Source organism: Pelobates fuscus, chromosome 2 (assembly GCF_036172605.1).
Source record: "Pelobates fuscus isolate aPelFus1 chromosome 2, aPelFus1.pri, whole genome shotgun sequence".
NCBI lineage: Eukaryota > Metazoa > Chordata > Amphibia > Anura > Pelobatidae > Pelobates > Pelobates fuscus.
In genome coordinates this window covers 181,299,417-181,314,168 of record NC_086318.1, presented here as the reverse complement: position 1 = coordinate 181,314,168, position 14,752 = coordinate 181,299,417, and the positions used below count along the sequence as shown (strand labels likewise).

The 14,752-nt window shown below is 38.9% G+C and overlaps 1 protein-coding gene across 1 annotated transcript in view; it reads left to right on the top strand.

Annotated features, from left to right (window-relative positions):
• SLC17A5 (solute carrier family 17 member 5) overlaps positions 1 to 14,752 on the top strand; it is a 72,869-nt gene that overhangs the window by 48,246 nt on the left and 9,871 nt on the right. The window contains exons 4-8 of the mRNA XM_063442992.1: positions 4,718 to 4,805; positions 5,372 to 5,458; positions 6,151 to 6,269; positions 12,912 to 13,070; positions 14,151 to 14,283. Coding sequence (XP_063299062.1) covers positions 4,718 to 4,805; positions 5,372 to 5,458; positions 6,151 to 6,269; positions 12,912 to 13,070; positions 14,151 to 14,283 — 586 coding nt within the window. The remainder of the gene's footprint in view (positions 1 to 4,717; positions 4,806 to 5,371; positions 5,459 to 6,150; positions 6,270 to 12,911; positions 13,071 to 14,150; positions 14,284 to 14,752) is intronic.

The following is a 14,752-nucleotide window of genomic DNA, read 5'->3' as shown; positions in this document are numbered from 1 at the left end:
CAGGCAACTATAGGCCAGGATTGTTGAACATCTAAAATCACATAGATTTCACAAAACGTCATAGGAGCGGAGCGTGACGCGACGTAAGCGCACGCACCAGGAGGTGGAGCTTAGGGGGGACAACGAAACGGCGAGGAAGATGCAGCCACGAGGGAACGGCGTCTAACCCAGCGGGTACATACTGTTTTCTGACGCAAGGATCACGGGCAACCGGCTGGTAAACGGATGATAAACGCATAAACGTATCCTGAATAATACTGATCCAGTGACCTTTATCCTGGTATTAGCAGGATGAACTGCAAGTATAAAGATCTGTACTCAATATAATTGAATTCAATATAACTGAACTGTATGCTTTCAACTGACCCCAATTGATCTTATACTCATATATATAAAAAAAAAGATGAGATATTGAGCTAAAAGGGGTAAAAGAGAAAGGGGGAGAAAGGAGAAAATTGAAAAAAGGCCTATGGCTGGCTGAACATTTAACTAATATAATGAAATCTCATTGAAAGGTATAACGCTATAATTTTGGTCATTAAGGATGACTTTATTAAAACAAGATTTAATTGGAGATTAAACTAACCATTGCTACAAAAAAAAACAAAATCTGGAAACCATAAAGAAGGCAATAGATTTATACTTTAAAGAAAATAGGCATATAGAGATTTCAGCATCAACGTTATGGTGTGCATTTAAATGCACAATTAGGGGTCATCTAATAAAATTGGGAATTGAGGGGAAAAAATAAATATTCAGAACTGTATATCAAATATGATGTAAAAATTAACACACTTTTTAAATTCAAAAATCTAATGTTTTTTCTCAACTTAAGCTTCCTAGGATATCAGAGGGTCAACTGATACAATTAAATAAACCAATCACTCAAAGAGAAGTAAGTGTAGCCCTTAAAAAGTTAAGAACAAAAAAGGCACTTGGGCTGGGTGGCTTCATTAATTGCTTCTTTTGAATATTTGAAAAAAATATAGTAGAACCTCTTACAGACTTATTTAATTATTTTATGAATTCTGGAGACATTCCGAAAAAGATGTTAAATGCCCACATCGTGCCAATACATAAGCCATAAAAAAAACTTTGAAATTATAGACCTATTTCGCTGTTAAATAGTGATATAAAAATTTACTCGTCAGTCATGGCATCAAGGATAGCCAATATTATACCCACAATTATTCAGAAAGATCAAGTTGGGTTTGTATCAAGTAGGTCTCCACCATCTAATATAAGGAGACTTATAGATGTGGCAGATATGGCATCAAAAAAAGTGTCATTAGATGCCGAGAAGGCTTTTGACAGTCAGGTGGGACTTTCTAGAGAGTATTTTACACAGCTTTGGTTTACACGGTAATATTGTTAGATCTATAATGGCCCTTGGCACATATCCAACTGCTAGAGTAGTAGGTAGGGAGTAGCTTTTCTTCAGAATGGTTTCAGCTGAAGAATGGCACAAGGCAGGGGTGCCCACCCTCCCCACTACTATATTTAATGACCTAGAAACACTGGCGAAACACTTGCGAGTATAACAATAAGAGATAAAGATGCTATGAAAGGAGTAGAGGTTTCAGGAGAGTCAATAAAACTTACAATGTATGCAGATGACATGATACTCACATTGAGAGACCCTCTGATATCCTTGGAAGAGTTGATGGATATCATAAGTGAGTGAGTTCTCATTATACTCATGATATAAACTGAATTTAAATAAGTCTGCAACACTCCCGTTTAATTTATCACAAACCGTAAAAAATAAATTCTCAGAAAAATTTGTTTTTGACTGTACTAAAAATTCTCTTGAGTGCTTGGGTATAGAAATTACTAACGAGTAAACTAGAATGATGGAACACAACTTGTTAAATTTATTGAAATATACAAGTAAAACACTCAACAAATGGAAGAGTGTGGAGGTATCATGGTGGGGGAGAATTAATGATAAAAGCATACATATATCCAAAGTGGGTCTATCTCTTCCGTATGGTACCTCTACACTGTCCAGAAAGTTGGTTGTCCCTGGTCCAATAGATTTTTAATAAGTTAATTTGGGCAGGGAAACGCCCATGTTTAAGTTTAAATCGGTTATATCAACCAAGGGGGCTTGGAAATTCCACTGTTACATCAAACATGGAAGGCATATAATATTGCAATTATCACCCAATCTGACACTGCAAAGAACCAAATATGGTATAAAATGGAACAATTTCTATATAACAAAGGGAAAAATATACCTCCGGAAATATAGAGGTAAAAATAAATTTAGGTATAGCTATAACTCTAATAGTCTAATTTTAAATAATATATTAACTATATGGAACAAGCTTAGAAAGGATCTAGATGCGCAAGATAAAATAATTACTAGTCTTCCTATATGTCAATTAAATGGTAACATGATGGACCTAATTATACAGAAATTTATTAATCTTGGTATTAAGGAAATCGACGATATAGTAGAAAATGTTAAATTAAAGACTTTCATTCTTTAAATATGGAATATAATATTGATAGTAAAGAGATTTTTAAATACATAAGGGTAAAGGGTTGTTTTAATGATCATTTACTTAAAGACAAATCATAGAAACAAGTAAAACTTGAACAAATAGTAAAAATAGAAACATAAATGGTGTCAACGATGTCTTGATCTATATAAAAGAGATCCTGTAAATCTTATTCGTTTCACAATAAATAAATGGGAAAAAGAAAAACATACGAATAGAAGTTACGATTACTGGAAAATATCCATAGCTATTGTTTCAAACAATATACATTGTCTTAATTTATCTCAAGATCATTAATAGATAGTACTTAACTCCAAGTAGACTAGCAAAAATGCATTTAAATATTCCTGACCGATGTTGGAGATGTGCTTCTCATAATGGAGGGATGATGCATATCTGGTGGGAGTGTGGGTCATTATTTATTTTTTGGAGTATGATTACCATTAAAATAAAGAAGCGGACTAATATCAAGACTGATTTGTTCCCGAGCATCTTCTTACTGCATCTAAATATGTATCAAATCTTTGGGCAATTCTCTGCACTAGTTATACATATATTGATGGCTGCAAAAATATTGGTGGCAAGAAACTGGAGATCTACTAAGGTTCCATGTCTCTCTACCCATCTATCTGTGTCCATCCATCTATATGTATCTCTCTTTATCTTTCTATATTTATCTATCCATCTATGTTCATCTATCTATCTCTATCTATATTTATCTATCTATTATGTATCTCTCTTTATTTCTCTATATTTTTATTATTGACATTTATATAGCGCCAACAGATTCCGTAGCGCTTTACAATATCATAAGAGGGGGGATTTAACTATAAATAGGATAATTACAAGAAAACTTACAGGAACGATAGGTTGAAGAGGACCCTGCTCAAACGAGCTTACAGTCTGTTATATCAATCTCTCTATATCTATCTGTAGGACACTCTCTCTTTTACTCTTTCACTCACTCACATTCACTCTCACTCACTCTTTCACTCACTTATTCACTTTCACCCTCTCATTCACTCTCTCGCTCACTCACTTTCTCTCTCTCTTGCTCACTCACTTTCACTCTACATAGAAACATAGAATGTGACGGCAGATAAGAACCATTTGGCCCATCTAGTCTGCCCAATTTTCTAAATACTTTCTTTAGTCCCTGGCCTTATCTTATAGTTGGGATAGCCTTATGCCTAAACTCCTTTACTGTGTTAACCTCTACCACTCCAGCTGGAAGACTATTCCATGCATCCACTACCCTCACAGTAAAGTAATATGTCCTGATATTATTTTTAAACCTTTGTCCCTCTAATTTAAGACTATGGCCTCTTGTTGTGGTAGTTTTTCTTCTTTTAAATATAGTCTCCTCCTTTACTGTGTTTATTTCCCTTCATGTATTTGAATGTCTCTATCATTCTCTCTCACTTTCACTCTCTCTCACTTACTCGCTTTCGCACTTGCTCTCGCTTGCATTCTCTCACTGACTTTCACTCACATTTTCTCTCTCTCTCTTTTCACTCTTACACTCACTTTTACCCACTCAATATCTCTCTCTCTCGCTCTTACTTTTAAAATAAGTTTACTTACTGTTTGAAGTCAGTGGATCCTCCTGCTCGGTCTCCAGCCTCCTGCCTTCAACCTGTCAGCCAGACCCCACGCTGTGTGTGCAGGAGATCTTATCTCCCACACTGAGGGCTCTGGCTGCTGACAGCCTCCGAGGTTACTACAGAACACCGCAGGTGCGTTAACAGTGCCTGCTGTGTCCTGATACTATGTTTGATGACTTCAGCTGTAGGGATCTATTGTACTCACCTGAACAACCCCGTTAAGCTGAAGTTCTTCAGGTGACTATAGTGTCCCTTTAACATTAACCACTATTTTACACCGTCGGTAAACACCAACTCCTACACTGTACTCTCACTAAACATACCATAAAATAGAATATATATGTCCAAATGTTGATTTATATGCCAATTTTCAGGGGAACATCTGTTTTCCTAGCTGCTCTAACCAAAAAATATTCAAGACTTTGTGGTTATTCTGGACTTCATGAAGAAAATTACATAAGGAATAAGCCTTTATATGTTTACCACAGCTGTTGTAGATTGAGCAACTCTGACTGTTTTTATTCCACTGATATTGTTATTGTTTATTGCAAATGATTTTCTTTTGATTTTCCCTAAAATTAATGTAAGCTCTCCATATGTCCACAGGGTGTGACCTTCCCAGCTATGCATGCAATGTGGTCACATTGGGCCCCACCATTAGAGCGAAGCAGACTTTTAAGTCTTTCATATGCAGGTGTGTATACAATATATTCCACAATCTGATTTCCCTCAAATTTATCATTTGAGCTAAGCCTTGTCATTTCTTGGGACCAGAGACTTCACTTGCACTCGCAGTGTCATTCACATAATTACCTGTCTCCTTTTGACTCTCTCTCTACTTCCTTTCTTGGACTGATACCTGGCCATTAATGCAACGCCATGCCTGAAATGAATGAGTGGCATGAAGGGAGCGTTATGAGAAAGAAATGCTAACATGCAAACTAACTAAAAATACTTAAAAGTTCATAAACAGTCCTCCTGAACTCTATCTAGCTGATCTTACTGGTCTATTTATTATTGCCAGTCACCATGTTTTCCTGGCCACATCTCTTCAACATGTGGCAGGGCATTGTGTGAGACGTAATTTGATCTGTATGGCAAGTTTTACTTCAGTTTTACTTCAGTAATCCGTGTTGTAGTCTGTCTTTATGGTCCATGTTATCTGCTATGGACTAACCTTATCATTGCTATTCTTGCCAAGTAACACTTTTGGTTTAGACGATACTTTATCACACTTTTTTATCACCTTTGTAATTTTAGGTGCTCAACTTGGAACTGTTGTATCGCTCCCTTTGTCAGGTCTGATATGCTACTATATGGACTGGTCTTACGTGTTCTACATATTTGGCAAGTATCAACCCGTACCACAGTCCAAACGGTTACTTATATGAATATTGCCATAATTATTTTCAGTGTACTGTCATGCAATAAGAAGTGTTCCACTGCACAATCTGCCTTAGTTTAGTCACCTTTGGGTAGGTATACATTTGATGTATGCATTGTGCTTGAAAACCACCAGCAAATGTATAAATTAGAGGATAATATAACCTGGTGATTTCTTCCTCGTTTTTCAAAATGGTTGTTGCTAATAATGGCTGTTTGGCCTAAATAAGACCCATGGAATTCCACAATCCCCATCATACATTTAAACATCCGGAATTGTGGTTTGCCATAATGTCCTATGGGTGCAAGATGACTTCATGCAATTCCATCCTTTAAAACCATGTTCATAGTTATCACCCTAATACTTAAAGGTAAAGCCAGAGCAGACAAAAATAGTAAAATGAATAAATGAAACCTATAATATATGAGAAAGCAAGACACAACAATATGCGATTTTGTATGCTTTTTTTCTGACTCTTAGGCAGAAAATGGTGGCATAATGTGCCTGAGCATAATAATCAGACTTCTACGTGAGAATTTTGCCGCTTTCATATTTACCAAATAATACATAAATGTATTTATATCACTTTTAATTTTGTTTTAAATGATTATTATTATTTTTTTTTTTTTTTTATTACTATACATTGTCTTTACAGGTGCAGTGGGTGTTTTATGGTTTATAATGTGGCTCTTCGTTGTAAGTGACACACCACAGGTACACAAATCAATTACCGATTCTGAAAAACAGTACATTCTGTCAACTCTACATAACCAAGTAAGTAACTGTTAAGCTCTATTGCTACACTTCACAGAGAAACTTGATAGAATAGATCAACACCTATGTTATTTGCCACCAGTGAGGAATTGTTAATGTTTGTGTCTCAGCATTCCTTTCACAACTTTGTGTGTATATTTTTACACACACACACACACACACACACACTGCCTTGTGTATCCTGACCGCTTTACCTCCTCTGTGACATCCCACACTCCCACCTACTAATATAGTGCTGCAGCAAAGGCTGTGCATGATCATCTGTCCTATCTATCAAAGCGTTCCATGAAAACAGCATGCAAGCTGAGTGAAAAGAGGGTGGGATATTACAGCAGGGATTAGAATTTGAAGTCCTACACTGCTAGCCAGAACTCAAAAGTTACTATCCACTGCAAGCTTGGTGGTTTATTGCATATTATCCAGGGCTACTGATTGCCAATGGTTAGTCATGAGGGGAAATTTTGAGCCCAACGTTAAATAACATCCCCGCTCACTCACACTACTGCTGAGAGCCTTAGTCTCTGCCACTAACCTTTATGACTACACTACAGCGAATGTTGTAACCCTGGGCAGACCTACCACTTGGTATCCTACTGTAGGATAAAAACAACTTTTAACCACTGTGCTGTGGACCAGAAAGAACAGAGTACTCATGACTTTACCAAGGGAAATATACGTTTTTTTGTTTTCTCACAATGTGAACAATGTCAGAAGCAATGAAATTACTTTCAGTCATCCCAGATCCCAATCAATGCATCTCTATGAGGAAAGTTCATTGTCTGCATGCAGAGGGTGAAGACACTGAATTGCAGTCCTGCACACTGTGCAGCACTGCCCCAGGAAGCACCTCTAATAGCCATCTGAGGAGTGGCGAGTTATCACTAGGGTGTAATGTAAACACTGCATTTTCTCTGAAAAGACAGTGTTTAGTGCAAGAAGCCTTAAGGGACTGATTATACTTACTTGAACAAATACAATAAGCTGTAGTTGTTCTGGTGTCTCTTTAATAAGTCTGTCAACTGCTGTTAAGGAAACGGTACAGTTTTGTTTTGGTTTTAATCTTACTGCTTAAGTAAGAATTGTTATTACTACAGTACCCCTTTCCCATTTAATACCTGATCTAGTGCCTTAGTGTGACTTAAATTGTAAGCCAAAATAGCTTATTTTGGAAAATTCTCCAAATTCAAAAGTGGTCTTTGTGAGTTGGAAAATACCTGACCAAAAAATCAAGGTGTTAACAAAGTCATAGTGCATGTAGTCCATAGTGCATAGTCCAAGGTATTACCAGGCATGCAGGCACGGTGTGTTTAATTGAAGTTGTCTCAGATCTATAAACTACAAGACCTTACAGATTCAAAGTGACCAGATCACCACGGAGAAAGTATGTTTCGATATATGTGTGCGTTATATATATTTTTTTATTTTTGAATTGCGTAGCCACATAGACATATTTGTGAAGACATAACAAAAATTAGTCATGTTACAAGACAATTTGCAGCTGTTTAACAGGTTTTGTCTAGAGATTGGCATATTGTGGGAGAATAGTTCAAATCTAGTTGAGTGAAATGCAAGTTCACTTTAAATGTCTCAATGTGCAAGAAAGAAAACCAGTCGTGACATCCTTAAGGCATAGGCAACCTTTGGCACTCCAGATGTTTTGGACTACACCTCCCATGAAGCTTTGCCAGCATTATGGGTGTAAGAGCATTGCAAGAGATGTAGTCCAAAACATCTGGAGTGCTGAAGGTTGCCTATCCCTGTCCTAGATTGTAGTCATCTCACCTGTACCACATATAAAAATTAAACTGTCCATAATATTTCTGACTTATCGCTTTATGACTTCTTCAAGGGAATTGGCATATGGTAAGATAAGATCAATCTTATCAAAGTAACTGACCAGTCCCTGTTTTTCCAGAGGCCTTGCATCAAATAATGCAAACATTCAGGTGACAGACCCATGACAAAAGTGAAAGGTGATGGACCCTTAGAGATTAGAGATTTGTTTTTTGTTTGTTTGTTTCAGACGTGCTGTGTCTGTTAGTAAAACTGAACTGTGGGAAATTTAGAAGGGAGCTTCAAATTTAAGCACTTGACCTGGAAAGGTTTGTGAATTGGAGAATTATTATGAAGTTACCTACTTTATCCTAATATTTGTAAATCTTTTCAAATTTATTTCTCTTATTATGTACAATTTCCAGTTTAGTGAACAACCCTTTTTTTTTTTTATTATTATTATTAAATGTCTGTGGTTCACAAAAAATGAGACTCTGTGTCCACATCTTCTATGCAACCACTAGAGGGGGTTGTGGGACCACATGAAACAACACTGATGACAATTGTTTGTTTTCAGCTTGCTTGGTGTAAGTAACACACTTTCACTTGCGTTGTTGCCAGCAGTTTCGATTTCCCCCTAGCAGATACAAAGCAAATTACATAATACAGCAGACTAAAATAGGTACATAATTATATCATATCACTTCAATCATATATTCACGATCACAAAATATATATTTGCCTTTGTAATCCAGGACTTTAACAGTGAACAATTACTAATTACTGTTAAGGTAGTAGAAATGTACTTTAAAAAATCTGCATTATTTTTATTTGCCACTAACTTAATCTAATTTGTGTTTACATATTTTCCCCTTTCATTCACCCACTGATGATGATAATTCCACCTCCTCTCGGAAGTCACACTATTGCCAATGGGACAAGGATGTCACTCTAGGAGGAAGATTAGTTAATACTGCTGTAATTGCTCATGTTGGAATATACATTGTATATAAAGCCACATGGGCTGCACTCACCTGAACATGCATACATTGTAAGGGTGCTGCTGGGGCCAATTCATACAACATCCAGCTCACTCACTTATTCACTAAATGGCTCACAGAATGCAATAGTCTTCTTTGACCCCTTAGTGACCAGACAGTTTTAACATTTTCTTACCATTAAGGACCAGGGCTGTTTTTTACATTTCTGCCGTGTTTGTGTTTAGCTGTAATTTTCCTCTTACTCATTTACTGTGCCCACACATATTATATACCGTTTTTATCGCCGTTAAATGGTCTTTCTAAAAATACCATTATTTTCATCATCTCATATATAATTTACTATAAAAAAATTTATAGAATATGAGAAAATAAAAAAAAACACCTTTTCTAACTATACTCCCCAAAATCTGCCCACTCGTGCTTAAATACACTGCTCAAAAAAAAATAAAGGGAACACTTACACAACACAATGTAACTCCAAGTCAATCACACTTCTGTGAAATCAAACTGTCCACGTAGGAAGCAACACTGAGTAACAATCAATTTCACATGCTGTTGTGCAAATGGGATAGACAACAGGTGGAAATTATAGGCAATTAGCAAGACACCCCCAATTAAGAAGTGGTTCTGCAGGTGGTGACCACAGATCACTTCTTAGTTCCTATGCTTTCCTGGCTGATGTTTTGGTCACTTTTGAATGCCGGCGGTGCTTTCACTCAAGTGGTAGCATGAGACGGAGTCTATAACCCACACAAGTGGCTCAGGGAGTGCAGCTCATTCAGGATGGCACATCAATGCGAGCTGTGTCAAGAAGGTTTGCTGTGTCTGTCAGCGTAGTGTCCAGAGCATGGAGGCGCTACCCGGAGACAGGCCAGTACATCAGGAGATGTGGAGGAGGCCGTAGGAGGGCAACAACCCAGCAGCAGGACCGCTACCTCTGCCTTTGTGCAAGGAGGAACAGGAGGGAGCATTGCCAGAGCCCTGCAAAATGACCTCAACAGGCCACAAATGTGCTCAAACGGTCAGAAACCGACTCCATGAGGGTGGTATGAGGGCCCGACGTCCAAAGGTGGGGGTTGTGCTTACAGCCCAACACCGTGCAGGACGTTTGGCATTTGCCAGAGAACACCAAGATTGGCAAATTCGCCACTGGCGCCCTGTGCTCTTCACAGATTAAAGCAGGTTTACACTGAGCACATGTGACAGACGTGACAGAGTCTGGAGACGCCGTGGAGAACGTTCTGCTGCCTGCAACATCCTCCAGCATGACCGGTTTGGCAGTGGGTCAGTAATGGTGTGGGGTGGCATTTTTTTGGGGGGCCACACAACCCTCCATGTGCTCACCAGAGGTAGCCTGACTGCCATTAGGTACCGAGATGAGATCCTCAGACCCCTTGTGAGACCATATGCTGGTGCGGTTGGCCCTGGGTTCCTCCTAATCAAAGACAATGCTAGACCTCATGGGGCTGGAGTGTCAGCAGTTCCTGCAAGACGAAGGCATTGATGCTATGGACTGGCCCGCCCGTTCCCCAGACCTGAATCCAATTGAGCACATCTGGGACATCATGTCTCGCTCCATCCACCAACGTCACGTTGCACCACAAACTGTCCAGGAGTTGGCAGATGCTTTAGTCCAGGTCTGGGAGGAGATCCCTCAGGAGACCATCCGCCATCTCATCAGGAGCATGCACAGGCGTTGTAGGGAGGTCTTTTTTGTAAAGTTATAGAGCAATAAGTACAAGTAGCACTTTGCTATTTCCAAACCATTTTTTTTTCTCAAAATTAACAAAAGTTACCTTGTAACACTATCTGTCAGGATTCCCTGAATAACCCTTTGACTCTTTTCATACAATCATTTTACCACCAATATATGCAAAATTAAAAAAAAAAAAAAAAATAATTGGTGTTCAGCAACATCTCCAGAGTACAGTGATACCACAAATGTATATGTGTGTCGGGTTCTCTGGGGGCTAAAAGACCTTATGTAGAGGGTGTGCATTCCAGTTTTCCAGCTTGGAATTTTCACAGCTGGTCTTCATGCACCCATGTCCTATTTGGGACATTTTTTAAGCCAGCCAATGTAATTTACTCCCATCAAACCATATATTTTTTAAAAGTAGGCACCCTAGGGCAGGGGTTCCCAACCTGTGGTACCCGTACCCCCAGGGGTACAATTCAGTGCCCCAGGGGTTACACAAAAAATTGACACAAATTTTTTTTCGGTAATGGCGGCCGCGGACTGGGAACCCGGTCATTGGGCAAACCAGGCAATTGCCCAGTGGACCGCGATGGCCATGGATCCGAGCGCCGCCATGCTGTGTTTGCCTTCATGGGCCGGTGGGGAGATCAAAAATCTCCCTCACCGAATGACAGGCAGGCTGCAGGAGAGGGAGGTAAAGAGGAGCCGGGAGGAGGAACGTTCATCCCGCAAGTTTGGCAATTCGGAGTGTTGCTGCGGGTTACAGAGGATCTCGCGGGAGGACTGAACTCTGCCTGCAGACAGAGGAGCTGCAAGCAGACTCGTGCTGCTCATCTCCACCGGACCACCAGGGCAATGCCCCCCTCCCTCAGAAAAAGGTAAGCAGAGGGGAGAGGGGACATAAAGGTTATTAAATAATAATTTAAAAAAATGTTTTTTTTACTCCAGCTCTGTGTGAACGGTGCAATGTGTTTGTGAAGGGTACTGTGTGTGTGAGTGAAAGGTGGTATGTGTGTTTGTGAAGGGTGCTGTGTGTGTGAGTGAGGGGTGCTCTGTGTTTGTGGAGTTTGCAGTGTGTGAGTGATGGGTAGTGTGTCTGTGTGTGGGCCTACTGATCCCTCTGTAATGGCACCCCCAGGCATAAAAGGGGTTAACAGCCGTTTAGGAGATATTCCCTTCCAGATATACAGGCAGCTACTGAAGACACCAATCACCCGAACAGGAAACCATATGAATGCCGTAAACAGCCGGACCGGAACCATGTGAATGCTGTAACAGTTCAATTGCCATAGAGCCAAAGTCTTTCGTTATACGAATGAGCTCCATGGCATAGCTATCTGGGGTACCACTGTTCAAATAGGGCAAGTACCGAATGACCCGGCTTTCATGTCTTTGCATTTTACCACAAATCTATGCCAAATTAAAAAAATAATAATAAGTGATTTTTTGAGACACATAGCAATTTAAAAATATATGTACTAAGAACTTTAAGAAAAGATTCAACATTCCCCAGGTTTAATACCTTAGGTTGTCTTCTTTTAAAAAATGTATACATGTGAAGGGTTATTCGGGGATTCCTGACAGATATCAGTGTTACAATGTAACTTGCGTTAATTTTGAAAAAAATCGGTTTAGAAATAGCAAAGTGTTGTACTTATAGCCCTATAACGTTCCAAAAAAAGCTAAGAACATGCTAACATTGGGCATTTCTAAACTCCGTACAAAATTTAGAAACTATTTAGCAGGGGTGTTTTTTGGCAGTTGCAGATGCGTAACAGATTTTGGGGGTCAAAGTTTTAAAAAGTGTGTTTTGTTTCTTTTCAATTTTTTCATCATATTTTTTTATTTTTATTATAGTAAATTAAATGATATGATGAAAATAATGGTGTCTTTAGAAAGACCATTTAATGGCGAGAAAAACAGTATATAATATGTGTGAGTACAGTAAATGAGTAAGAGGAAAATTACAGCTAAACTCAAACACCGCAGAAATGTGAAAAGATTCTTGGTCCCAGCGGCAAGAATTTAGAAAAACGGCCTGGTCACTAAGGGGTTAAGTTATTGCAACTGATGATTTATTTCCTACTTACCCCTAAGTTCACTTTCAGAAATATGACTTACTGTTACATCCTTAATGTCACCTGTAAATATTCTGCTCTTGTTTTGCAGCTTTCTCAGCAGAATTCTGTACCTGTTTGTGCAATAATCAAATCCGTGCCATTGTGGGCTATTGTCGTAGCTCACTTTTCTTATAACTGGACCTTTTATACTTTGCTCACATTATTGCCCACATACATGAATGATATCCTGCGTTTTAATGCACAAGAGGTAGGTAATGTCTATATGTTTCTCTATACATATTTGATTATATATGCAGAACTGCCATCAGAAATTTTGGGGCCCCTCACACAGCAGATCGTCTGGGGATGGACTCTGGATTCTGCCCATAGTGATGCTGTTTGTGTTGAAGTGTAAGGGATGCTGTGTGTGTGTATATAATGGATGCAGTGTGTGTGTGGAGGGATTTTTGGAATAGGATGAGAGGAGATCAGGGTTTTAATTTTTATAATTAAATATATATTTCCCCTTCCCTGCTTCTTACCTCTGACCTGGGAGAGGGAGCAGTACATTCTCTGGTGATCCGGTGGTACTCTAGTTTCCACCTCCGCTGGGTGCAGGATGTTTTCATGATCCCCAAAATTTTGTAGTATTGTAGCATTGTCGTGGCAACTCATCTTGACAGTCTGGAGCTCGCCAGAGAGCAACTGGCATAGGTGAAGGCTGTCTCACAACCTGTGGCTCCAGTCCCCATTTTTCCATGTTTCCAATATGGACCTTGTTGGAGACAGAGACACAAACTTACAAACCAATAACACATTTACAATGTAAGGCACTCCCACACATGACACACATTCACTCTCCTCTGCTTGGGAGATAATTGGATCAGTAACTGTACTAATTCTAATCCAATTATCTCCAAGCACAGAAAAAACATACTTTTCTAAAAAGTCCCAAAAGTACCCCAAAACAAATGATATCCCCATATAATGTTACATCCCCTGAAAGCCCTGATCTTGGTGACCAACATATCCAAAAATCATCCAGATCTGTACAGGGGTTCAGGAATTTCCTGGAAGTCATAATTTGTACTAACCGTGCACATGGTCCTATGCCCAAAACAGTTCCATGAAATCCGGGCTAACGGTCTGTGAAGTTCGGTGGTCTTTTACAGGTTTCCCTGCAGGGCCCATAGTCCGTGGGCAGGAGGCTGGCAAGCAGGCTCCTCCAGGAGCTCGTGGCAAACTCACTTGGAGGGGGGAGTTTGCCACAGCAAGTATTTTTATTTTTTTTAAATGGAAGTTCAGTTCTATTTCAATCTATAACGTGCGTTTATTAATTTTCCTGCAGAATGGCTTTCTCTCTGCGCTGCCTTACTTTGGATGCTGGGTCTTTATGAATATTACTGGTCTTATTGCAGACTACATGAGGGAGAAATTAAACTATTCTACTGTAGCAGTACGGAAAATATTTAACACAATAGGTTAGTAAAACATTTGGTTGTAGATTTGTGCCGTGCATGTTCATAGCTTTAACTTGGTTTTCTTATGTTGCATTTTGTCAGTATGTTTACTATAATTCAATCTCTTTACACTATAGCCTTTTTCTGCAAACCTTATGGACAACAGTGTTGTCAAAAACAATTGCTTATTTTACTTCACTCATAGCATGTTCATACCAAAATCTAAATGTATCAGAAATCAACTATCGCATCAATGTTTTTCCAATTTCAATGGTGATGTCTACTGTGCTAATTATGACCCTGAATGTTGAAAAATTAGTATGATATATTTTTGTATCTACTTTTAAGAACAAAAGTTATTTTCTCTCCCAGTGCAGATTTACCTTGTGGTCTGACAACCACAAAGAGGAATCTATGCATGCATTTCACTGTGTCTAGATCTTTTTGTAAAAATCTACTCAGGATAGTTAAAGCACTAAAACAACTATAG